This window comes from Aplysia californica, unplaced genomic scaffold, assembly GCF_000002075.1.
Source record: "Aplysia californica isolate F4 #8 unplaced genomic scaffold, AplCal3.0 scaffold00398, whole genome shotgun sequence".
NCBI classification, from domain to species: Eukaryota; Metazoa; Mollusca; class Gastropoda; order Aplysiida; family Aplysiidae; genus Aplysia; species Aplysia californica.
This window is the reverse complement of record NW_004797668.1, coordinates 400,390-425,989: the sequence shown is the minus strand read 5'-3', so window position 1 is coordinate 425,989 and position 25,600 is coordinate 400,390. Positions and strand designations below refer to the sequence as shown.

The following is a 25,600-nucleotide window of genomic DNA, read 5'->3' as shown; positions in this document are numbered from 1 at the left end:
CAATATTGGGTAAGACGCAAAATTTTACTTAACAATTTTTAGCTACAGGGACATGATCGGTATGTTCTGCTTTCTGGACAAGGACGATAAAACCACGAAATTCACATCAGATGGATATCTCATCATGCTGAGAAAGTCTTCTGGAAGTTTTGGGAGAAAGCGTTACGTTATACTGTAGAGGCCTGGTTCCAGTGGGATGGGGCCACACCCCATAGGTCAAGAGCGGCCCTTGTGTGTTTGTAAGAAAGGTTTAGAGAGCGCCTTATAAGCCATATGTTTACTAATGAAGGGTCACCACATTTCCCCTAACTTTAGCCCCTTCAATTATTACCCCGTGTTTTTTTTCTTGTTTTTTGTTTGTTTGTTTGTTTGTTTGTTTTTTGTTTTGTTGTTGTTTTTTGTGGAGCTTTGTTGGTTGTGTGTTGTACAAGGGGTAATCAGCTTTCCATTAAAAAAATAATCATAAACAATAGATTATTTACAGATAAAACGCTCTTCCTATTTCACACCCTCTCCTCTCCTTCAGCACTCAACCCCACGTTTCTAGCCTACTCTATTCTCCAATCAATGCTCCAATCATTTCACTGCAGCAGTTCCAGCCCTGCCTTCCGAAGGAGGAGCCTCTGACGTTGTACAAATAAATACGCTCCATTGGCTTCCGTTTCGAGAAGGGCTCCGTGTCCTTTGCTTCCCCTGTGAGTCTTCTTCTTCCCCGAGAGGTGAGTTCTACTTGGTACGTTCAAACAGATGTTCTCATCAGGGGCGGCTCGTGGGGCTAAAACTAAAAAGTGAGCGTGCACAATTAAGCTATAGCGGGTTGAAGATAGTCCGATGGGCTGTTCAGCATGCATTTCCTTTCAAAGTTGAAGGAGTGTAATAGTAGTATATATTAGTAATAGTGTTTTCCTCTCTTTTTTTTTTTGGCGTAGTGGGTGCTGAAAGCTCTCGTAAAAAGACCGTCATTAACACATAGTAACTCGTTGATGTACTGACTGGTTGATGTTGTTTTTATTTATTTACGTCTTTTCTTCACCATTCGGCCGGCACCTGTTAACAGAGAATGATTATTCAAGCAGGTTTAAGTTGATAAATGAACACACGTTTTTACAGGGTCCAATGCTGCATGTCCACTCAGCAATTCTAATTGATATAGAATAAGGAGATGTGTTTGTTTCTCGCAAGCAATATCCACGTCCAACCTATAATTTACATAACTGAGACACACACACACACACACACACACACACACACACACACACACACACAAACACACACAAATACACACACACACACAGAGTGAGAGAGAGAGGGGGGAGACAGAGCGACAATCTGAGAGAGAGAGAGATAGACAAACACACACACATACACACACACATACACAGAGAGAGAGAGAGAGAGAGAGAGAGAGAGAGAGAGAGAGAGAGAGAGAGAGAGAGAGAGAACGAGAGAGAGAGAGAGAGGGGGGGGGAAGAGTTACCTTAAATGAGACCAACATCTCAACAACAACAAATATATCAACAACGGTTTTACAAGTTCTTTATGTGATCAACTGTTCTCTGTGACTGTGAATGCTGGACAATCGAATTGCTTAATATAGTGAAACTGAACAAGGTGTTATAGAAAAGGGGTATCTTGGGAAACTCATGAGAATTTCATGTAAGGAGATGAAATCAAATGAATTGGTTCTGATAAAAGAATCCCATATGAGTCGGGCACGAGTAAAACAATAACGTAGGGGAATTGCAGGCTTTCAACATCTTGCTCTTACTGGAAAAATAAAAGGGAGAAAATGGGAAAGGTAGATCAAGAACAGAGAACGTAAACGTACAGTAGATGGGTAAGGGGAAAAGGCTCGAATCCTGTATGCTTTATGGGAGCATAATTTTAGCAGACAAGTGTTCTCAAGTAGTGAACTGAAGTCGTTGATATCTGTTTCAGATTTGGCCCTTGAAGGAAAAGGTAGGGTAGTATTTCTGTTTTGAATTTCCATTATAATTAATATTTATGAATGATGACAATAAAGTTCACTTCTATTTTTATAGCACCCACTCACTGTGTGGCTCTGGACGCTTCACACAAAAAAATGTTTCGGAAGCTAACACAAAGCCAGGTTTCACACATATAAGCCCATTCATCACAGTACAACAGTCCTTTCAAATGTGCATCATTAATACAATCGTAATAATAAGCCGAATTCCGACAAAAGAACACCAACTCGAAAAACACAATAACGTGGCGATTATTTGTCACTTGTAGTTGGAGGAAGAATAAAACTAGATAAAAATCAGATTCAAACAAATGTGTCTTTAGACCAGTTTTGAATGTCATCAACGTACGTGCCTCTCTTAAATGCAGTTGGGAGAAGGGATCCGAGTGGGTGGAATTCTACATTTGCTTTATTGTGAGGGAAAAGCTGACCTAAAATCAAGCAAGGCACACGGGAAACCCCACAGAAAGACAGTCTGCACCGTTTGAACTCTCTGTTAACGTATGATGGTAAGTCTTCTCTCACCACTGGTCATCTGCATCGATTTTTGTTTCTTCTTAGGAGACGAAAAGGACGATGAAAATGATACTTGTGTTCTCCGTCGTGACCATCTTTGCATTGTCAAATGCCTGCCCAGGTAAGCATGATGATGATGATGATGATGATGATGATGATGATGATGATGATGATGATGATGGTGGTGGTGGTGATGTCAAAATCTAATGATTATTATAAAAGGCCAGTGATGTTCTCCATTTCTGTGAATGTTCTGTATGTGCAAATTTTCCATGAGACCATGCAAAAACATGAAATTCAACATTAATTTTATCAAAACCGGGTAATAAACAAGGGAGTCTTGATGTTTCTAAACGTTCATTGACTTTTTAAAAGAAAAATTGTTTACGCGATACACGTGTAAAAAATTGCTTTATCTTTTGCCCCAGTTCACGAAAGTTAAGAAACATTCAGTCCACAACGACATTAGAATAAATATGTGTTACGAATCAGACGCTCGTCAATTGTTGCGTATGTGGAGTTATTAGTATCATCTTAAATCTTGTTCGTTTGTCTTGCACATGGCTTAAAGAATTCCCATCTGTCTTGAATAGAAGTCAAATTATATGGAAAGAGATGGGGGTCACCTGATGTCAAATGTAATTTAAGAGAGAAAATAACCGCCCAAATGTGGTGACTTCCAAAGCTTATAGTCCTTAGAAACTGCAAAGTTACAGTTTCTGTGCCTTTGACCAACATTTTTCAGTACTATTCCCATATAAATGTGTTTTTAAATCGGCATTAAAGTTGTTAGCAAAAAGAAAACAACAACAGAAAATGAAAATTTGAAACCAAACTCCCCAACTTGCATAAAAATGAAAATTTCTTTGATTTCATTACTTTGACGAGAGCCTGATTTCAATCAAATGCTTTTTTATAACCTCCTCGCTGGACATCCATCTGATCTCGAAGGTATCCCAAGGACCTATTCTATTAAAAACACCCTTGAGGTATCCCCATAAATGGAAGTCCAACGAAAAGAGTTTGAGTCGAGAGTGATTAAAGTGATTCTGGATCCACTCAATGAGTTGAGCTGCGATGTGTGGATTTATGCCACCCCCTCTTGTTGAAACCACTGTCGTTTCCACTTCTTAGGTCCAACAGAATAAGAATCTTCAGATAACACTCTGCTGTCAATGTTACTGTTGCGTTCATCCATAATCCAGAACGGTCCAACGAGTCCTTGTTCACTTTGGTGTGGCACACGCTGTCGCCATCTGTGTGTCTTACAATGTTGTCTGGTCTTTCTGAACTCCACTGAATGTAATTTCTTGTGTTCATTTTTCGGTTCGGGTAAAAGACGGTTCCATTTTAAAAAAACACTCTTTCCATGAATGAATCATCATTCGCACGACACCTAAAAAACCATAGGCTCATCTTGACACTTTTCTTGGCGTCGTAACCAGAAATGCCTCAGTATAATGTTGAAAAACGATGTATTTCTTCACATCGAGTTCGAGTCTCAAAATTCTGTGAACTGAAGTTTTTGAAAGATGGAATAAAAAATCAGGCGGCGAATTGACTACTTTGGTGTGGCTTCCTCAGAGAAGAGCGACTTAGAAACGAAAAGCGGGAGGCCAAGTGAAAAAACAACAACAAACAAACAAACAAACAAACAAACAAAACAACCGAACTGACCAAAATGCATGCACCCTTCGCGAGATTGTCGGTAAAGCGACGAGTTTAATATTAAAAAAGAGATAACCACAAAGCGAGCATATCTAAGTAATACACAAAAAGGCGGAACCATTTCTCACTTTCATTTTATTTTAAACGATCGTGTCTGTGAAGAGATGTCTCTGTTGTATAAAGCCGAGCAAGCATATTTTTAATTTTCACTCATCTGAGTGCTCGACACACAATTCCACTTTTTGCGTGAGAGCACTTGTGATACCTGTAGATTATGCTGGATAAAACACAAAGACGCTGAAGACAGCAAGGACGCTGATAGAAGAAGATGACAATAAGAAAAGAATAGCAATAATCGTGATGTTTACAATGACGTCGATGACGATGAAAGACGAGAGCGGAGACAACAAAAATGACGATGAAACTTAATAGCTTATCTTACGACAATAAAACTGGAACCAAAAAACTATAATCCGTTCACTAATCTAATCCCAATCAATTCTATTCCCATGTAACCGACGCAAGAAGAATCTCTACGCGCACTGGTCAAATATGAAGTGGCCCAGGTAGAGAACAGGATAGTTAAAAGACTGGAAGCCTTGGTCAATAGACAGAATGTGCAGACCGGAGTCAGTGGTGCTACCTTCTGCTCGGCAACGGTGAGTGAGCGACAACACGGGAGTGAGTGCATGGGTGGTCCGGTGGGTTGGGGGGAGGGGGTATTTTATTTTGCTGAGTGTTTTAGCACGCTTTGCAGCTGCATAAGGTCATAGTAATAATGAGCGCGCGAGACATATATCAATAAAGCATTTTCGGTTTGGTAGGAATTAATTTTTAATTGTGCTCGTGTGCCGGCCGAAGCCTATTCTTATCGATTTTAGGATCACCAAGGGATCTTTAACATGCGCAACTTGCACGCAAGACCTATGAGATTGTTTTTGGCCCTTATCCGAGAGGGCTAGGTGGTAGATCTTACCTACCCTAAGATCAGGGATGTGGCTGAAAGACAGCAGTAAGAAGGAGAATCAGGAGTAGCAGTAGAAAGAGTTAGGAGCCCAGAGGAAAAAGGGGGGGGGGCGAAAGTGGAGATGAAAGCAGATGACACAGAATGATTAAAGAGCGGGAAATGAGGTGAAAAGAGAAAACATTTTAAAAGATAATTTTCCATCTCTGTCAGGTTTCGAACCAGGGACCTATTGAATGAGAGGCCAACACCGTAACTTCCAGACCACGAGAGCCCCCTGGTAGGGGAGATCGTTTCGATCTGAGAACTGAGATTTTAGTAAGCGTTTTACAGCACTTGCAGCGCGATTGGGTCACATAGATGTCAAAGACGTGTTACAAGGATGTGACAAACGCAAGGGACAAGAGAGATAACGACGATAGATGTTTGATAGGAAAGAAGGAGCAAATCGCACGAGAGCACCTGCCAACCGGTGTTTGCTTCTCATTCAATAGGTCCTGAGGTAGAGACCTGACAGTGAAGGAAAATAATTTTCTTCTCTAAAAATGTTCTCTTTTCACCCCCTTCCCTGCTTTCTAACCACGTTCTATCGTCTGCTTTCATTCTCACTTTTTGAATTAATTTCTACCAAACTATAAATGTTTAATGTGTCTCGCGCGCTCATATGACCTAATGCAGTTGCGAGCGCCGTAAAACACTAACTAAAGCACACCAAAAAAAAAGACACTGATCTTACCATAATCTGTGAAATCTCGTGTAGAATCTGGTAACTCAGTTCTCAATAACATACAAACAGAACTAAAGAATAAACTGCAAAGACCCCAAAGCCAAACTGCAAGCGTTGGTCACTAAAGGTCTATTATTGAGGTATTTCTCTTTCTCTTTGTCCGTCTTTCTGATCTACACTTTTCTGCCAGCCTCTGTGTCTCCATATTCTTTCTTCTCTCCAATAGCATGAAAAAACAAACAACCTTTCCAAGCCGGGAGACGAACCCCAGTCTTTTGCGTAACAGGCGCGGAGATACTTACCTCTATGGCTACCAAGGACACCTTACTTTTATTGCCATAAAGATATATATCAGAATAATTGACGAAATGGTTCTTTCACCAATCTCAGCTTGAGCACGTTCAGGACACATTCAGCAGCGTGAAGCAAGGTGAGGAGAAAAGTCGTGTGTCGGTCCGTTCATTAGCGTGTCTTGCCAGGCTAAAGGATCGCTGACCTGAGATCTACGTATTATGATTGGTGAAAAGGGCATAGAATAACAACCCCCCCCCCCCCAAAAAAAAACAACAACAAACAAACAAACATGTAAGAGTCTATTACTATACAATACATGACTACGGATTGCCTAAAACTGCACTCTGTTTTCAGTGTTATTAGGATGCAATAATATTTTTCGTTTTCCGAACCTTTATGTTAAAACAATTTGGAATTAGTATCTTCTTCTTCTTCTTCTTCTTCTTCTTCTTCTTCTTCTTCTTCTTCTTCTTCTTCTTCTTCTTCTTCTTCTTCTTCTTCTTCTTCTTCTTCTTCTTCTTCTTCTTCTTCTTCTTCTTCTTTTCTTCTTCTTCTTCTTCTTCTTTATTATTATTATTATTATTATTATTATTATTATTATTATTATTATCATTATCATCATCATTAATATCATCATCATCATCACCATCATCATCATCCTTATTATTATCATTATTATTATTTTTTATTTTTTATTTTTTTAAATTATTATTATTATTATTATATTTTTAGTACTTTATTATTACAATTATTATTAAGGGGGCTCTCGTGGCCTAGAGGTTAAGGTGTTGGCATCTCATTCAAAAGGTCCCGGTTTCGAATCCGGGTCATCATCATCATCCGGTGCCTTGCCGACTGGCGTGGGCGATCATGGACCTCCACTTCCATCTGTCTTTCGAAGCAGCAATGGTGTCTGTTGTTCTTGCTGCTCCCAGCCATGTTGTCATCTTGTCCAGTATCTTTTCCCTCTGTCTGCCTCTACCTCTCTTTCCATCAAACTTTCCTGTTGTTACAATGTTCTCTAATGCTTCTTTCCGCATTGTGTGTCCGAAAAAATTTGCCTGTCGTTTTCTTATATTCGTGATAAGTTGTTTTCTATAATTTGCTTCAACCAGGACTTCTTCATTTGTTTTTCTAGCTGTCCATGGGATACGTAGCATGCGTCTCATGAACCACAACTCTGCCGCAACAATTGTTTTTTCCAGCTGTTTATTGATTGTCCATGCTTCGCACCCGTATAATAGGATTGGCTCGATGTAGCTTTTCATTACTCTTTTCCTCATTTCCAGTGACAGATTGATGTTTGTTAGTATCTGTTTCATCTTGTGGAAGGTTGCTTTTGCTTGGCAAATGCGGCTTTTAATTTCGGTGTGACATCTACCATCTGATGATATAATGGTCCCCAAATATCTAAAATGTTGTACTTGCTTGAGGGTGGTATCATTGATTTTGATATTGCATGTTGGGATTGGAGTATTTCTGCTTATCACCATCGTTTCGGTTTTCTTGATGTTTAGGTTTAAGCCCATGTTGTCACTCTCTTGTACGATGACATTTAATAGATTCTGCAGGTGTTCTTCATCTTCTGCTATTAGGACTGTGTCATCTGCATATCTTAAATTGTTTATATTATGTCCCCCTATCGAGATACCAGGCATTTCTTCTATGTGTCTCATGATATTTTCACTATACAGGGAGAACAAGTCTGGAGAAAGTACACATCCTTGTCTGACTCCTCTTTTAATCTGTATGTATTCGCTGATGTCGTTTTCTATTCTCATTGCAGCCGTTTGATCCCAGTACATGTTTTTGATAATCCGTAAGTCCTTCCCGTCGAATCCGGGTAGCGACCGAAAAATTTTCTTCTCTAAATTTGTCTCCTTTCACCTCATTTCTTGCTCTCTAGCAATGTTCTGTCGTCTGCTTTCGTCTCCTCTTTCTGCCCCCACCCCCTCACCTCCTTTGCCCCTTCCTCTGGGCTCCTGATTCTTTCCTGCAGCCTTTCTACTGCTTCTCCTTCGCTTCTTCTAACTGCTGTCTTTCAGCCACACCCCTGATCTTCGGGTAGGAAAGATCTACACCTAGCCTTCTCGGACAAGGGCGAAAAATCTCGGAGGGCCCGTGTGCAAGTTGCGCACGTTAAAGATCCCTTGGTGGTCTAAAATCGATAAGAGTAGGCTTCGGCCGTCACCCGGTCAAAATTCAAAATTTCCTACCAACTGAAAACATTAGGTGTGTCCCGCGCGCTCATATGGCCTTATGCAGTTGCGAGCGCCGTAAAACACTTTACAAAAACAAACAATTATTATTATTATTATTATTATTATTATTATTATTATTATTATTATTATTATTATTATTATTATTATTATTATTATTGTTATTATTATCATCATCATCATTATTATTATTACATTTATATTTATTATTATATTTATTATTATTATTATTATTATTGCTATTATTATTATTCTCATTGTTATTGTTAACATTATTAACATTATCATCATTATTATTATTTTGTCATCATCATCGTTATGTGTGTAATCTCCGTGAACAGCAGTGGCGTCGGTAGCCTAGTGGTTAGGCTACCGGACTCGTAATCGTTAGATTGCGGGTTCGGGGGTTCGAGTCTCAGCTCGGTCCGACGTTGTGTCCTTGGGAAAGGCACTTTACACGAACTTCCCACTTGGCTCGGTCCTATCGGAGACGGACGTTAAACTAGGAAGTCCAGCCCCTTAAATAACCTAATAGTGTTGATAGGGGTGTTAAACCCATACCATTTCACCATTTTTTTTTCCTTGAACAACTGCAGTCCAGTTGGGGCCACCCGTTTGACGTGTTCGGGAGAGGCGCCCAGCACTTCTTGGCTTTCCGCGGAACCGCTGGTGTGGGCCACTCGGTCTATGACGCTTACATCGGAGACTACAACAAGAAGTCACCAAGGCGGAACATTGAACCGTGCTGCACACAGGTGAGATATTGGGTGGAAATGTGACGGTCTACTCCTACTCTACTGGAGCCCATGATAGGCCACTAAACATTGCTCGTTTACCCCGGTCTCCCTCTTCTTTTTCATCCTTTTGCACACATACAGGCTTGGGACTGTCACTGGCGGTATTAGAAGATTTCTTGAAAGAAATTCACCAGGGTGTGGGAGTGATAGTATAAAATTACCCAATGCAGGCATTATCATGGCAGACCTTCAAGTCACTCAGGAAGGCCTTTAGGTATGCCGTATTATCGCGTTAGACCGTCTGGTAGACCTTAGTCAGTAAGGCGGGACCTTCTGTAGACTGTAAAGCGGTTTTTTCTTTAGTTTTAGTAAGAGTTTTACAGCACTTGCAGCACAATAAGGTTATATAAGTGCCGAAGATTAGAGGTGTTACAAGAGAGTAACAAACACAAAAAGAAGGAGGAGAGATCAAAATGATAGATGTTTGATGAGGAAAAATGAGCAAACCACACCAGAGCACCCACCACCCACCCATCCGTTAAGTCCGTTAAGTGGACTAGCACTAGATGTTCTCTGTCGTGAAAGTTTCACGTAACAAAATACTGTTATCATACCGTTAGTATCATTATGATTTCTTTGAACACGCTGATCCTGCGTGGAAATCACAATTTTCTCGAAGCTGAAAGACATTTCGTACTGTAAAATTAATTAAGGGAAGACCCGGGTCGGCGATCCCATAGAATATCGATGAAATTTTTCAAACTATCGAACTTTTATTTTTTGCGGAAAAACATCCTTTGACATCTGCTGTTCTATCGGGTATGACGAAACTGTTGGAAAAACATCCTAAATGACCTAAAAGGGCTTTCGAAAAGTGCATATTGCACTAAAAATCCTTTAAATTCCTGTTATTTCTGTTTTTCTCAAAATTTGCTTTTTGACATTATTATGTGACCTCCTTGGTGCAAGGAGTTTTCAATCACTACTGAAGCTAGAAGCTTCAAATTTGGCGCACATGAGCTTTAAGATATATATACTAGGGATATATATGAGGAAATTGGGAATATTGGTAGCTTGTGGAAATATTCAAATTTTTTATAACATATGCTCCAAAATTTAGTCAAATGACTCTCGGGACTCCATTGACTTTAGGCTCACTTTTTTATTTATAAAGATAGGTCAAAATCCTCACACGGATCCACAGTCCATATAGGTTTGTACTTGTGTTCCAAACTTCAGGCTGTTGTTTCAATATTTGTCACAACGCGGAGTAATCAGGCTCTGGTCAATTTTCGGGCATGTAAAAATATTGGTATTATTTTAAAGCTTGTTTGTTTGTCTTGTTTAGGATGAAAACAAGTCCATTTATCTTGAACACAAGTCGAGATATCTGCGAATGAAGGAGTTGGGGGTCACTTGGTTTCAGAGGTAAAATTAGTGAGAAAATGGTTTCCAAAGTTTAGTTATTTCCTTTGCTTGAGAGTCCTTGGAAACTGAAAATGTACATTTTTTGTGCTTTTAATTCTAGGGTTTTCAGTAAAATCCTCATCAAAATGTGTTCTTTAATGAGCTTGAAACGTGTTGAGCCAAAAAACAAAGTTTCGATAAAAATTCACAAACCTGCAGAAAAACGCCAGTTTCATCACTTTAATTATTTCGACGGGCTCCTGATTTCATCACGCTGCCTCATATATTTTCTATGAATTCTTCCACACTAAGAAAATGTTTTGAAAATCAAAGATGGCGGCTCAGAGACCCATTTTTCAGAAGAAAAAAATCAACAAATTAACCCTTATTACATCCTATTTATCTATGAACTTCTTGCACAATTACATGAAAGTGAATAAAAGTCATTCGTTTAGAAAATTGTTCCAAGAGTGTACGTCTCCCCTTAAAGTGCGGCCTAAAATGCACACACTTTTTGATTTAGCTTCTTCAGAGGTTGCAGGACATGTTTTCTCTGAATGCCGTTGTTTTTGCAGGCAATAAACTTTCCAACTTAAGCCAGCCGAAATCACTCAGGGTTAAAAGATTTTCGCAGGAGCCCAAACAATAAACTCAGATCTCCTTGATTGATTGAAAATAGTTTACGCACCCATCGACCACATTTTGATCGTTTAGGAACAGGAGGCTGGCTGTTTAGACCTTGTCTGTCAGGGCCAAGCCGGGATGAATAGGACACAACATCCCCGCCAGAAGACGGAGATAAGATAAGATAAGATAAGATACATCTTTATTGTCCAGATCCTGGCACATTGGTTTGGTGTTTCACCACATGTACACACACACACACACACACACACACACACACACACACACACACACACACACACACACACACACACACACGCGCGCGCGCTCTCGCGCACACACACACACGCGCGCTCTCGCGCACACACACACACGCGCACACACATGCACACAGGTACTGGTACTGGACATCATAACTTCCAATTGAGGCATTCGAACCACGCTCTCTGTGTACAACAGTAAACAGCCACTACATTTACGCCACAGACAGGGATCATCAACAATTCAAATCAATGTTATCAAGACAGCGTTTCAGACATAATTTGGTTGACTTAAATGATTGTTAATCAAGTTCTCTCTCAAAGGAATATTGTTCATTTTTCAGGTAAACGGATCACTTCCTTGCTCTGGGCATTACCGTAATGCGGCCATCTTGAATAACTGGCAGAATATCGAAGAAGTGGTTGTGGCTCTGTATGACCGAGGTGTTCTCAAACAGTCCTTGAGGTTTGATGCCGCCGGCACAACATATTTGTCCTGGTTCAGTGCTGACAAACTCAAGAACTCTGGAAAGTGGCGAGATCTGAAGAGCAAGACCACCAACTACTTCTCCATTGCTGGGCATCTGAGCTATAAACGCCGCTTCTACATTAACCATAAACTCCATGGATGTAAGCATGATGATGGTTGGTTCATGGCCATGGATAAAGCTCGGCCTCCATGCCCTTATGAAAGGCATTCATCTTTCCCACAGTTCTTATACAGCAGTGGCAACGCACGCGCGCTCTGGTCTACCAGTGGGGACACTGTTCAAGCTGACGTCATGGCAATTTTCGTCAAGCCATACAACGGCTGTAACAACCGCTAACGTCTTAAAAGTGTAACAGCATTTTTTGGATTTTGTTATTATTCTTGTTTTTTGTTGCTGTTGTTGCTGTTGTTGCTGTTGTTTATATTGTTTTCTTTTTGTTGTTGTTTTTTTTTGGTGGTGGTGGTGATGGTGTTTTGTTTTACTTTAAAATGTAATGAAGGAAAACACTCTCTTTGTTGAACAATGTGATTAGTGAAAGAAAGTAATGACCTTTGACTTAAAAGAATAAACGAAATACATTTAATCATAAGAAGTAAGTTAACTGTTTTCTGTCTAAATCACATTATGGCATCCTGAGAAAGATGTTACAGAATCGGTGTGCATAAAGGACTGTTACAAGTTCAATATCTCGATACATAAACATTTTAAATCTGTAAAATGTAACCTTTTGAGCAAAGAAATCAGAGACATGAATGAAAGAACAAAATTATCATTCAGTTCATAAATGCAGAGCAAGACTCAATGTTGCGTTGATCCTGGGGTTTTTTTTGTTTGTTTTTTGTTGTTGTTGTTGTTTTGTTCAGGTTGTACTTTACAAAAAGACACCCCCCCACATTTGTTTCGTTTCCCTCTTTCCTGGCCACTGATGTATGCATGTCTCATGAATTGTACTGGCTGAAAGACCTCGTAAAGGTTACGTACCTCTAAAATATGGCGTGCATCCACTTTTATGATGAAAAAACACACTTCTGCGTCTGTTCTATTTACGTTGGTCTATTTATGTGGCGTATTTTCAGCCATCGATCAGACTAAAATAGTTTTCAAAGTATTAATGGATAAAAGTACTTTAAGTTAGGAAGACCTGGATGCAGTTTGACGGGTGACAAAGCAATTTACAACACAGGAACCGTAGAATGAAACTCTAAACCATACAAGTTTGCTTCAAAGTGAAATCCCATTGGAGCGACATAATTATGTTGAAATGAGCTTTAAAGCCAATTATTTTTATATCATTTCTCTTCCCTTTAGTGGGTTCTCCAGAAACACGTGCCGTTACAGAAAAATGTAAAGAAATAGACATGGACGTTGTTGTAAACTTCGCCCACGACGTTGGGAATTTAGTCTGAGCAGCTGTCTGTGGATTTTTGTCACACAATGTGTACCTCAGTTGTGGATGTGTACGTCTGGGGCAGCTTGCCCCAATGAAGAAATATTCACAGGAAAGGCACTTCTTCTATGACCGGGCTGCGTGTCTGAGAGTTCATCTTCCGGATCCGGACGTTTCTTCGTAGAATCTCCTCGTAGCTCAGCTCTCCTCCGTCCAAGCTCTCCACGCTCAAGGAAGGTCATATACCGGAAGCGGAAAGAAAGAGAGGGCGTTCTTCCCGTGAAGTGGAGGCGTGGTTGGGGAGAATGTTGGTTTCTTAAACTAGAACTGGGAGCCGAGGTCACTCTCATACTTAGAGGCCATTCAATCTAAGAACAATGAAAGGCTATAATAAAGCAAAGTCAAATAAAGAAGCGTTATCATTGCAAATAACTTGCTCCTCACGAGGAAATGTCCGAAGTTATAATCAGAACTCTTAAGAGACTATTGTGATTTTGGCAGCTAACTGAAATGAAATCATTATTTGTAGCTAGGAACTAGAAAGAAAGGAGTGAGGTTGATTTTTCCGTACCGTTTTAAGTTTGACAAAAAAGAAAACTTCTGTTACACAAAACTGATTTTCAACCAAGTCAGAGGTGTTGCATACGAGAAAATGAAGACAACTTTTTTCGGGGGGGGGGGGTGTCAGATTGTTTTTAAGGGGAACTGAAATATAAAAAGGAACACAAAACCCTGCCGTTGGGAACAAGTGGTATACTGCTCTCACACGCTTCAGTTAGTTCAAACTATGATTTAATCATAGCATGGATCTTTGACGAAAACTTCAGAAGAGACAGGTTGACAGAGCTGTCATGAGATACTGGTGATCATTAGAGCAGCTTTGACTGTATACAATTTACAAGACGATTCAACCGTGGAATCTTTACAAGAATCAGTTGTCTTTATCGATAAATCCACAAGGATCGTTTATTTGCACTTCCCTAGAGGAGAACGCCATGTTCAGGACGGTATCTACTGGGGGTTGCCCACACGGCGACGCATCCTTAGTAGAGACTGAGAGGGTAGGGGAGGGGCTGGTGGAAGAGCGTGGAGGGTAAGGGAGGGGATGGTGGAAGAGAATGAGAGGGTAAGGCAGGAGATGGTGGAAGAGCATGAGAGGATAGAGGAGGGGATGGTGGAAGAGAATTAGACGGTAAGGGAGGGGATGGTGGAAGAGCATGAGAGGGTAAGGGAAGGGGATGGTGGAAGAGTGTGAGAGGGTAAGGGAGGAGATGGTGGAAGAGCATGAGAGGGTAGAGGGGGGATGTTGGAAGAAAATGAGAGGGTAGTGGGGGATGGTGGAAGAGCATGAGAGGGTAGGGGAGGGGATGGTGGAAGAGTTTGAGGGGATAGAGGAGGGGATGGTGGAAGAGAATGAGAGGGTAAGGGAGGAGATGGTGGAAGAGCATGAGAGGGTAGAGGAGGGGATGGTGGAAGAGAATTAGACGGTAAGGGAGGGGATGGTGGAAGAGCATGAAAGGGTAGGGGAGGGGATGGTGGAAGAGTGTGAGAGGGTAAGGGAGGAGATGGTGGAAGAGCATGAGAGGGTATGGGAGGAGATGGTGGAAGAGTGTGAGAGGGTAGGAGAGGGGATGGTGGAAAAGTGGGAGAGGGTAAGGGAGGAAATGGTGGAAGAGCATGAGACGGCAGGGGAGGGGATGGTGGAAGAGTGTGAGAGGGTAGGGGAGGGGGTGGTGGAAGAGTGTGAGAGTGTAGGGGAGGGGATGGTGAGAGGGTATGGGAGGAGATAGTGGAAGAGAATGAGAGGGTAAGGGAGGGGATTGTGGAAGAGCATGAGAGGGTAGGAGAGGGGATGGTGGAAAAGTGGGAGAGGGTAAGGGAGGAGATGGTGGAAGAGCATGAGACGGCAGGGGAGGGGATGGTGGAAGAGTGTGAGAGGGTAGGGAAGGAGATGGTGGAAGAGCATGAGAGGGTAGAGGGGGGATGTTGGAAGAAAAAGAGAGGGTAGTGGGGGGATGGTGGAAGAGCATGAGAGGGTAGGGGAGGGGATGATGGAAGAGCATGAGAGGGTAGGGGAGGTGATGGGGTAAGAGTGTGAGAGGGTAAGGGAGGAGATGGTGGAAGAGCATGAGACGGCAGGGGAGGGGATAGTCGAAGAGCTTGAGTGGGTATGGGAGGGGATGGTGGAAGAGAATGAAAGTGTAGAGGATGGTGGTGGAAGAGAATTAGAAGGCAGTGGGGGGTAAGGTGGGAGAGCCTGCCAGCGCAAGAGATGGGACGAAAGAAAGAAAGATAAAAAAAATAGCTTCATTTCTTGGTGTTTGGGCTATGAGCAATTAGCTTCAAGGCTGTAATATTTGGACAATGCAAGGTTCATGCCTTTGGCATGTCCTTTATTTAGAACAACAGCAGTAGTATTTTGCAAAGATTGATTTGTCAATAACAAAAGATATCTTCACTTCCCAATAAACCATTTTTATCATTTAAGAGGCATGCTGTCTCTACCTACACCCGCGTGGTTCCCGGGGCCCTGTCCAAGAGACAGGGGAGCAAAGAATAGGACCACTGTATCCGTACCGCGCATGTTGTAGAAAGCAACTAAGGTCAGTTGGGCAAAGCAGCCCTTTCCCGTAAAACAAAAAACAGCTACAAAAACATCAACAGCAAAAACAACACGACCGCAAGTTCAGAAACCTCGTGCTGACCGGAAGAACCACCAGACTTGGCACCTGGAATGCTCGTAAAATGTACGAGGCAGGGAAGGCTCTACAAGCTGAATGGAAAAGGCGGGGATATCATGGAAACAGCTAGAAATTGATGCACAGGACAGGGCTGGAAAAATGTTGATGGTCTATGCTCCACCAGGGAGTAAAAAAGGGCAAGAGAGAGAGAGAGAGAGAGAGAGAGAGAGAGAGAGAGAGAGAGAGAGAGAGAGAGAGAGAGAGAGAGAGAGGTCTCTACCCTGGGTATAAAAACAAACGTGAACGGAGCCGGACATTTGATTCATAGTATTTTTCTTTCAAACTTGGGAATTGAATTCTCATATATACAAAACAAAAACCCTAACCCCCAACATCTTACTTAAGGTGGATACGTCCTGAACATGGTGATCTTCTTCAGGGATGTGCAGGCAAACGGGCTCTGTGAATCTATCGATGAAGACAACTGATTCTTGAACATTTACACGGTTGAACTGTCCCGTAATTTGTATACAGTCAAACCTGCTCTAGTGACCACCTGCCCTAGACAATTCGCATGTACACACCACCACTTCTCAATTCCCCCATGAATATTTTAGATATTGTAATGCCACTGTCATAGAGGACCGCCTGTTTAGGCTAACCACTTTCCTCCTCGAAAATGGGTGGTCATCTTGAACAAGCACGACTATAGTAGTTGTTTATGTCTAGAAATGTCTGTATAATTACGTTAAATATTTCCTGGTCTGAGATCAGGAGTTTTATGGTATGTATTTGAAAACATTTTCAGAAAAAAATAGGAGGGAGAACGAAGAAAGTCTTTCCTTGAGTTTATATAACTTTAAAAAGACGTTTGAAATAAAGATAAATGCTTACACCTGCTCTAACAACTGGCTATGATGAATATGATCTTAATTCATTTCATCAACCATTTTTTTCTTTCATTTATTAAAGGCATGTAGGTGTATGGCCCCGTTTGACACCGAGAAATAAAATAAAGCGAAAGAAAGATTTGTAACTTTGCCCGTAACATCTCAAAGATGTTCCAGGAACATGGGGTTGTGTGCCCTCAGAGCATTATTGAATCCTTAGGGATGCCTTTAGCTAAATTAGTATCGTCGTGGGCTATGATCAAGGCAGTCTTGCTGTGTGTCACGAGTGATACATTCTTAAGCTTAGGCAGTGTGAGGTATTTTATTGGCCCAACTCTCATTTAGCTAAGTCGAACTGGAGATGGACTGCTATGCAGGTCGTTGGATAACTGAGTTGTTTCGAAAGGGACCTTTAAGCCCATACATGTGCCACACCATGACTGAAGGTCTCCTCGGAACTAAGTGGCTATGGTGAAGCTGGTGGAGGACGTGACGTAAATAGCTTCCCTTTCATCAAGATAGACAGGAACCAGGCCACACAGTACCTTTATAATTTTTGCCTTAAACAATTTGAGAGGACTGCAATGTTGGAGTAACAGCATTAATGCATAATATGGTCGTGCAAGTGATTTACTTTGTTTTGTGTTTTATTCTTGAGGAATTAAGTAAGTAAGAGGCCACAAGGATATTTTTTTTCCTTCAGTGAATTCATTGTTCTCCAGATGAACTTTAGGGTGCTAGCAAAAAATTATAAATGCACGGTGCACAAACGCGCAAGTAAGATTAGTTAAACAAATATGCACATACAAACACAGCACACACACACACACACACACACACATACGCACACACACACACACACACACACACACACACACACACACACACACACACACACACACACACACACACACACACACGAAAGCAATACACACGAGCCAATAAATTCATGCTCATAGACAAATACATTACTTTTGACAGCAGTTTTCAACTTGTCCAAGTCGCTCTTGGTATTAAAATGTGTACAGCGTTTGTGAAATTAATGATTATTATGTATAGGAGTAAATGCCCTTTGCAACAGTAGTATGCGGTTGCTTAAATGGGGGAACCTTCGAATGTAACGCCATCTCCCTTTAAAAAATGTATGTTTGGTGACCCCTGTCCTTTAATAAAAACTTTCTTCACACTGCTGTGAATTGCAGGGGTAGTTAAATATTAAGTAACTACATTAATGACACGGTGCGTGTTGTCAGCGCGAAATCTGGTTTTGACGAAATGTTGTAGGGGGACGAACCGTCGAAAGGATTTGGTCTCATGCTTGGTCCATAATACTCTCCCTTTAAGTGAAAGCGAGTTTGTTCGTTTGTTTGTTTGTTGTTGTTGTTTTGTTTTATTGTTGTTTTTTTAGGGGGCTGGGGTAATGATTTTGGCTAAATTAGTTGTTGTTGTTTTTTTTAATTAAAGCGAAAGCGTCATTAAGGGGTCTTGAAAAAGAAGTTTCTCTTTCCAACAAAAACAGTCTGGCATTTCAACTTATTTTTAAAGTTGCGATGTGCTAAGAACTGATGTTCGGCTTGTCAGAGGGCGCCACTGGTTGTTTTCTTGACCTACTCTGTTGTTTCTGTCTGGCTTATTCTGTCCCAGCACTAAATGACAGTCGTCTTGTCTGTGTGCTTGTCTTTTTTTATACAACAAATAGAAGAAAGGATGAAAACTGGTGTATATTTGGTGGATAGCAAGGTCGTTAACTAGAAATGTCCACAATATCTCAGGACAGCTATGTCATCCTGTCTCTCTTGAAGTTTTCTACGAAGATCCATTACCGTTCAAGCTTTGGTCGAACTGACAGAAAATGCCAGTGTGATATACCACTAGTTCCTAACAATAAGGGTTTTGGTACATTTTTATATTTCAATTTCCGTTTATAACCCCCCCCCCCCCCCCCACACACACACAAACAACCCCAATGCGATAAAGTTGTCTGCATCAGTTCGTATGCCACTCCTGGCGTGGATGAAGATCTGCTTCGCCTAACAGAGTTTTCCGTTTTTGTCAAAATTGCAAAAGTACGAAGAATAACATTACTCGCACTCCTTGATCTCTAGATACAATTAATGATTTAATTGTAGTAAAGTGCCAAAGTCACCATAGCCCCTTGAAAGTCGCGATTATCACTTCGGAAATTTTCTTGTAAGGTACAAGTTTTATGTGCAACTAAGAAAAGACTTTTTCCTGTTCGTTGCTATTTATTTATTTGACTTTGCATGAACACATTCTTTCATTGTTTATAGATTCAGTGATTTTCAAAGACGAGAGCAACCTTGGCTCCCCGTTCGAGTTGAGAAACCGAGATTCTCGTCAACTCGGAGTATCTTCAACCACGCCTCCATCTCCGGAAGCACGCCCTCTATCGTTCCGCTTCCGGGAGGTGACTTTGAGCGTGGTGCCCTAGGACGTAGGAGAATTGAGCTACGAGAAGATTCTACAACGGAACGTCCGAAGAAATTCCTTTCCTGGGAATTTTTCTCATTATGGCAAGTCGCTACCCTGGAATTACAAAGTTCTATCTGTCCAGTGCAGAGTTTTGAGAAATTTGACATAAAAAATTTTAAAGTTCACAACATGTCAAGCTTTTTAGGTTGCAATTCTTTTAATATCTTAATAACGACTCCGAATAATCTTACGATTTTAAAAGAACGGATAGAACATTTGGTTTCTGACGTCATGGTCTTAGTAACTCAAAGCGGACAAAAATATCAGATAGGACTTTGTAATTCTAAGGTAGCGAAGTGGCAACTTTTTATGAGATCCACATCAACAGTCCAGGCACACGTTGTGTGACAAAAGTCTACAGCCAGGAGCTGGGGAAAAGGGGGTTGGGAGAGGGGTAGGGGGTGATCTGTGTTTGGAAAAATCGAAATAGTCTACCCCTTGTCATTAGTATTTATAAGAATAAATGCATGATATATACTTTTTGTGGGCAGCAAAAACTTATGCAGGGATAAGAAGTCAAAGACTCAATAATGTTAGAGCGCCTGGGCAGCTGTTCTGACTAAATGCCCAATGTCGTGGGCGAAGTTTACAAGAACGTCCATGTCCATTTTTTCACGTTTTTTCTGTAACGGCACGTGCTTCTGGAGAGCTCACTAAAGGGAGGAGAAATGATACCAAAAATAATTGGCTTTAAAGCTCATTTCAACATGTGTCGCTTCAATATAATTTCCTCATTATTAAGGGTCCTATTGCTCCTCGAAGCAAACCTGTTTCGTTTGAAGCTCCCTTCCATTGTTCCCGTTTGGTAAGTTGCTGTGTGAACCGTCAAACCGTATCCGGACACACAAGACCGTTATTCGTTAATACATTTAAAAAATATTAATATTTATTAATTTCGACCCATGGATGAAAATAAACCACATACGGTAGATTTGTAGAACAGATGTCTAAGTGTGTTATTCCATCGTAAAAGTAGATGCGCGCCTCTTTTTGGGCTTACGAAACCTTTGCGAAATCTTTCAGTTTGGACAATTCGTGAGGCATGCATACATCAATGATCGCGAAAGAAAGCAGCAAAACAAAATATTATAATGTATGTCTGTTAGTAAAGTACAACTTCACAAAAAGGATCAACACGACACTGGGTCTTGCTCAGCACTTACGAACTGAATGATTTTTGGTTCTTTTATTCATGTCTCAATTTTCTTTGCTCAAAAGGATACATTTTACGCAGTAAAAATGTGTATAATATATGTAAAGATATTTAACTTGTAACAGTGCTTTATGCACACCGATTCTACATCTTTCTCAGAACACCATAATGTAGTTAAGACCAAAAACAGTTTTCTAACTACTTATGTTTAGATGCATTTCGTTTATTTTTGAAAGGCCATCACCATCATTCACTAATGTCTTTACGTTGTTTTCGTTGAAGGATAGTATCTTCCTTTTTTTTTAGAAGTTCAGGTAAAGGAGAAAAAAAATTATGTTATACTTTTAAAAAGTTATTTGCTTCTGCAGCCGTTGTATGGCTTTACAAATATTGCCATGACGTCAGCTTGGGCGACTTCACCGCTGGAAGACCATGTCATACGTCCGGTGCCACTGCTGTATAAGAACTGTGGGAAAGACGAATACTTTTCATACTGACATGGGGGCAGAGGGTTATCCATGGCCAGGAACCAACCATTATCAGCCAGACATCCCAGGTAGAGGTGGTTAATGAAGAAACGGCGCTTCCACAGGGTATCCCCAGCAATGGAGAAGAAGTTGGTGGTTTTTTCCTTCAGATCCTGCCACTTTCCAGCGTCCTTGAGATTGGCAGGGCTGAACCAGGACAGGTAGTCTGTGCCGGCGGCGTCAAAGGTCAAGGACTGTTTGAGAACACCACGCTCGTACAGAGCCACGACCACCTCTTCGATATTCTGCCAGTTGTTCAAAATGCCCGCATTACGGTAATGCCCGGAGCAAGGAAGTGATCCGTTCACCTGAGAAAAAAATTAATTTGATAGATAACTTGAATAACATTAATTTAAGTCAATGAGATGGCTGGAACATTGACTCTTGGAGAAGAACTACACTGCCTAACACTGGTTGACGACCAGAGTCTGTGGTGTACTGTTTAGGTTGTCTGTCGTGGCACGCAGAAGACGTGGTTCGAATGCCTGGTGTGTAAGTTATGAAGTCGAGTACCCTGTCTTCTGGCGGAGATGTTGTATCCTATTCATCCAGGTTTGGCCCTGTCGGACAAGGTCTAAACAGTCAGCCTCCTCTTCCTAAAAGATCAAAACTTGGTCGATTGGGGCATAAGATATTTACAATCGACCAAGGAGATCGAAGCATATTTTATTTTATTATAGTGTGGGCTCTTGTGAAAATCATAGTTATTTGATCTTGACTTATTTCGGCAGGCTTAAGTTGGTAAGATGGTTACGAACAAATATAAAATATCGACATGCAGGGACAATATCCGTCCCAACCTCCCACTTCTGACGTACCCTAATCACAAACAATGTATGTTTTTTAGGCAATTATACCTTACAACACTGACGGCTTTCAGCTTCGAGAAAATCGTAATGTCAACGACTCGTCATTATACTCAGAGAAGTTATAATATATGTTTAGAATAAGGTGATAACACCGTTCAATTAAATGAAGCCTTCAGGACAGACAACATCTGGTGCTGGTCCACTTGACGGTCTACCGTGATATTGCAGAATACCCTGGAGAGAGAAAACGTGGATGACAGTAGACTAGTAGACCGTCAAGGGAAACAGTTGTCAGACTGGATTGGTGGTAGAGCGATGGATAAGTAGAACGGACACAATGTGGTAGAACGTAAAGAGGACCGGCATCCAATATCTCACCTGTGTGCAGCACGGTTCAATGTTCCGCATTGGTTTCTTGCTGTAGTCTCCGATGTAAGCCTCATAGACGGAGGAGCCCACCCCAGCCGTTCCGCGGAACGCCAAGTAGTAATTGTCACCTTTCCCGAACACGTTAAACGGGCGGCCCCAGCCAGACTGCAGACAGACAAGAAAATTATAATAAATAAATGAAAAAAAAAATAAATGAATAAATAAATAAAGTGAAGCGTTAAGGAAAACAAGACAGAGCTCTGCCAAAGATGAAGTGGGAAGAAGCCGGTGGCGATGGAATGGACATACTTTCAGGAAGTCAGGCATAACAAAGAAAGTTTTGGATTGGAATCCACAGGGCAAAAGATCAATTTGAAGACCGCTTGGAACCTGGAAAAGAGTCACGGAAATTGATGAACAGAAAAGTGGGAAAACATGGATCAAAAGGCTTGCACAGGGAGAAAAGGGTGGAAAGTATTTGTCTGTGGTCTGTTTCCTGATCCAGGGTGAAATGAAATGATGACGATGAATATATGACTAAATCTGATTTTTTTAACCTAAAGGTTTGGAAATTGAATGATATGAAAACACCATTCTGACAACACTAAAAACAAAGTACAATTTAGACCATCTGTAGTCGTGAACTTTATGAGTGAGTCAAGGATGTGTTATGTCACCAGACCTCTTTAACATGTACAGTGAAACAACCCTTAGAAACATAGAAGAATGCCCAGGTCTCAAAGTCAAAGGTGAAAATATGAATAACATCAGACATACCGATGACACAGTTTTAATAGCAGACTCAGAAAGGGACCTTCAATCGCTTCTAGACACTGTTGTAACAGAAAGTGAACTTAAAGGATTAATCCTGAATGTAAAGAAAACAGAATGCATAGTAGTATCCAAAAAAGTAGCGAATCGTATTTGTCATCTCATTAGTAAATGTGAAAAGATCAAACAAGTCCAACACTTTAAATATCTAGGATATATTTTTCAAAAACATTTGATGCCAAATGTTCCACAGAAATAAAACGAAGAATTGATTGCAATGGCTAAGGCTAGTTTCAATAAAAATGAGCCCAATCCTGAAATGTAGAAACATCTCAATGACTGCCAAAATGAAAGTTCTTAAATGCTATGTATGGTCAACCTTTCTATATGGCTGTCATTTCTGGACAATCACTAAAGACAGTGAAAATAAAATAGAAGCAACAGAAACGTGGTTTTTTTAGGAGACTGCTGAGAATATGGTGGAAAGAAAAGAAATAAAATGAAGTAGTGCCCACGTGGGACGCTCACTGTTAAAAACAATCAGGAAACGACAAATGCAGTTTTTGGGACACCTGAACAGACATAAAGGTCTTGAACATCTAGCTCTCACTGGCAATATTGAAGGCAAACCAGGCAGGGGTGGGGCTAGAACAATATACTTAGGGAACCTAAACAAATAGGTAACGGAAACGTAGCTTTTTTAAGAGCATCCGAGCAAAGGAATGAATGGAGAACCATGATCGCCGATGTCTATCGCAGATATGGCACTGGATGATGAGTCGTGAACCTTAAAATGATAAGAATTAATTATTTGTGATATTCCATGCCTTTTTCGCCAGACCATTGTGAGAGAGGAGCTTAATATTGAAGGAAATATGTGGGGCAAGAGGGCCAGGGGTAAACAAAGAGTAACATGAATGGACAACATTAAAACATGGTTGGCCTGGGTATAGATGCCATTTAAGTACATCGATTCTACAACATTTTTCTCAATTTCCAATGCGGTGGTGTAGTTTGCTCCTTCTTTCCTATCAAACGCTTACCGTTGTTAACTCTCTTCATTCCTATATTATGTGTTTGTTGCTCTCTTTTAACACTTCTATCCTTCGCCACTCATATGATTAGTGGCATCGGTAGCCTAATAGTTAGGCTACCGGAATCGTAAACGTGAGGTTACAGGTTCGGGGGTTCGAGCCTCAGCTCGGTCCGACGTTGTGTCCTTGGGAAAGGCATTTTACACGAAATTCTCAGTTGGTTCGGTCCTTTCGGAGATGGACGTTAAACTCGGAGGTCCCGACTCTTAAATAACCTAATAGTGTTGATAGGGACGTTAAACCTCTACCCTTTCGCCATTTCACCCATATGACTTAATGCAAGTGCCGTTAGATGCGTACTGGAATCTCAATTCCCAGATCACACAGCTAACCCCCACTCACCCACCCCCGTGTTGTCGCTCACTCACCGCGGCCGAGCAGGAAGCACCACTGCCCCCAGCATTCTGTAAGCTGATCAAAGTTTCCAATTTTTTAGCAAGTCTGCCCTCTACCTGGGATACTTCTTGTGACACCACAGAGCGGAGAGAGCTTACTAGATTGTAACCTGGGGACAGAATAAATACATGTATTATGTGAGATATCGTGGTGAAATCAGGCGCTCGTCAAAATAATGAAATCTAAGAAACCGGCTTTTTCTCACCGGTTTGGCAATTTTATTTCAATTTTTGTTTTCGTTTTTTGGTTGTTTTGTTTTGTTATGTTTTGTTTTGCTCTTCAGACTTTATATCTACTTGAAAACACACTTTTGTGTTGATTTGACTAAAAAATGTAAATGTGAATATTCAGTTTCCACGGACTCTCAAGCTACGGAAGTCACAAAACTTGGGCGGCCAGTTTCTCGGTAGTCTTACCTCTGGAACCAGGTGACCCCCACCTCCTTCAACGGCATAAAATAATATATATCTTGACTTCTATTCAAGATAATATAATATAGGTATTTTTCTGTCATCGAAAGTAAGACAAATGGACAAGCCTTAAGATGATGCCAATAAGTTCACATGTCCAAAAACTGACGAGCGCCTGACTCCACCGCATCGTGACACATGGTGATTTGAATTAAATTAGTGATTGGGTTATAGGTCTTTGGTCCTCTGTTATTGTCGTAGGATAAAACTGTAATCACATTGTTGATGTCGCTGTCGTCTTCGTCGTCATCGATGTCGTAATTATCATAATTATCATTATTTCTTCCTCATTATTATCTCCTTCCATATCGTTCAAAATATATTTTGGACAGTAATGACGCAAAGACTATCCTCTTCACTTTATAAAAAGAAAAAAGAGTATCGAAAATACAGTTATGAGTGACCTCGACTGAAACCTCCAGCTTCGAAAATTTTAAGTTTAGTCGTCATCAAGATCCCTTTGTCTAATACTGCATTATAGTGCGTCAAATTTTGGATAGGGAGAGAGAGAGGGGGGGGAGCGAGACAGACAGACAGACAGACAGACAGACAGACAGAGAGAGAGAGAGAGAGAGAGAGAGAGAGAGATAAGACAAGATAAGATAAGATAAGATACATCTTTATTGTCCAGATCCTGGCACATTGGTTTGGTGTTCCACCACGAGT

The 25,600-nt window shown here is 41.0% G+C and overlaps 2 protein-coding genes across 6 annotated transcripts in view; one reads left to right on the top strand and one right to left on the bottom strand.

The window, feature by feature from the left end:
• Nucleotides 1–569: 569 nt before the first annotated feature.
• On the top strand, nucleotides 570–12,479 carry LOC101851971. Of its 4 annotated transcripts, none has more exons than XM_013085704.2 (6): nucleotides 570–719; nucleotides 1,939–1,959; nucleotides 2,549–2,624; nucleotides 4,700–4,830; nucleotides 8,972–9,130; nucleotides 11,748–12,479. In XM_013085704.2, exons 3-6 carry the CDS (start codon nucleotides 2,564–2,566, stop codon nucleotides 12,228–12,230), a joined length of 834 nt encoding a protein of 277 aa, XP_012941158.1. In that variant the 5' UTR covers nucleotides 570–719; nucleotides 1,939–1,959; nucleotides 2,549–2,563; the 3' UTR covers nucleotides 12,231–12,479. The 4 variants fall into 4 exon arrangements, with proteins under 4 accessions (XP_012941158.1, XP_035827111.1, XP_005104008.1 ...); XM_035971218.1 differs by having other exon boundaries at nucleotides 4,697–4,830; XM_005103951.3 differs by lacking the exon at nucleotides 1,939–1,959.
• An 8,012-nt stretch (nucleotides 12,480–20,491) lies between these two features.
• Nucleotides 20,492–25,600, bottom strand: part of LOC101851754 — a 10,230-nt gene continuing 5,121 nt past the window's right edge. For both annotated transcript variants that reach the window (XM_013085700.2, XM_005103950.3), the window contains exons 3-5: nucleotides 24,437–24,573; nucleotides 22,213–22,368; nucleotides 20,492–21,333 (exon numbers count right to left, since the gene is read on the bottom strand). In XM_013085700.2, the coding sequence (XP_012941154.1) occupies nucleotides 20,851–21,333; nucleotides 22,213–22,368; nucleotides 24,437–24,573 (776 nt within the window). In that variant the 3' untranslated portion in view covers nucleotides 20,492–20,850. The remainder of the gene's footprint in view (nucleotides 21,334–22,212; nucleotides 22,369–24,436; nucleotides 24,574–25,600) is intronic.

Coding starts and splice junctions, on each gene's coding strand:
- LOC101851971 (XM_035971219.1), top strand. CDS start 2,564: ATGAAAATGATACTTGTGTTCTCCGTCGTGACCATCTTTGCATTGTCA. Junction 2,625..4,696: donor ATTGTCAAATGCCTGCCCAG/GTAAGCATGATG, acceptor AACCGACGCAAG/AAGAATCTCTACGCGCACTG. Junction 4,831..8,971: donor CTACCTTCTGCTCGGCAACG/GTGAGTGAGCGA, acceptor GAACAACTGCAG/TCCAGTTGGGGCCACCCGTT.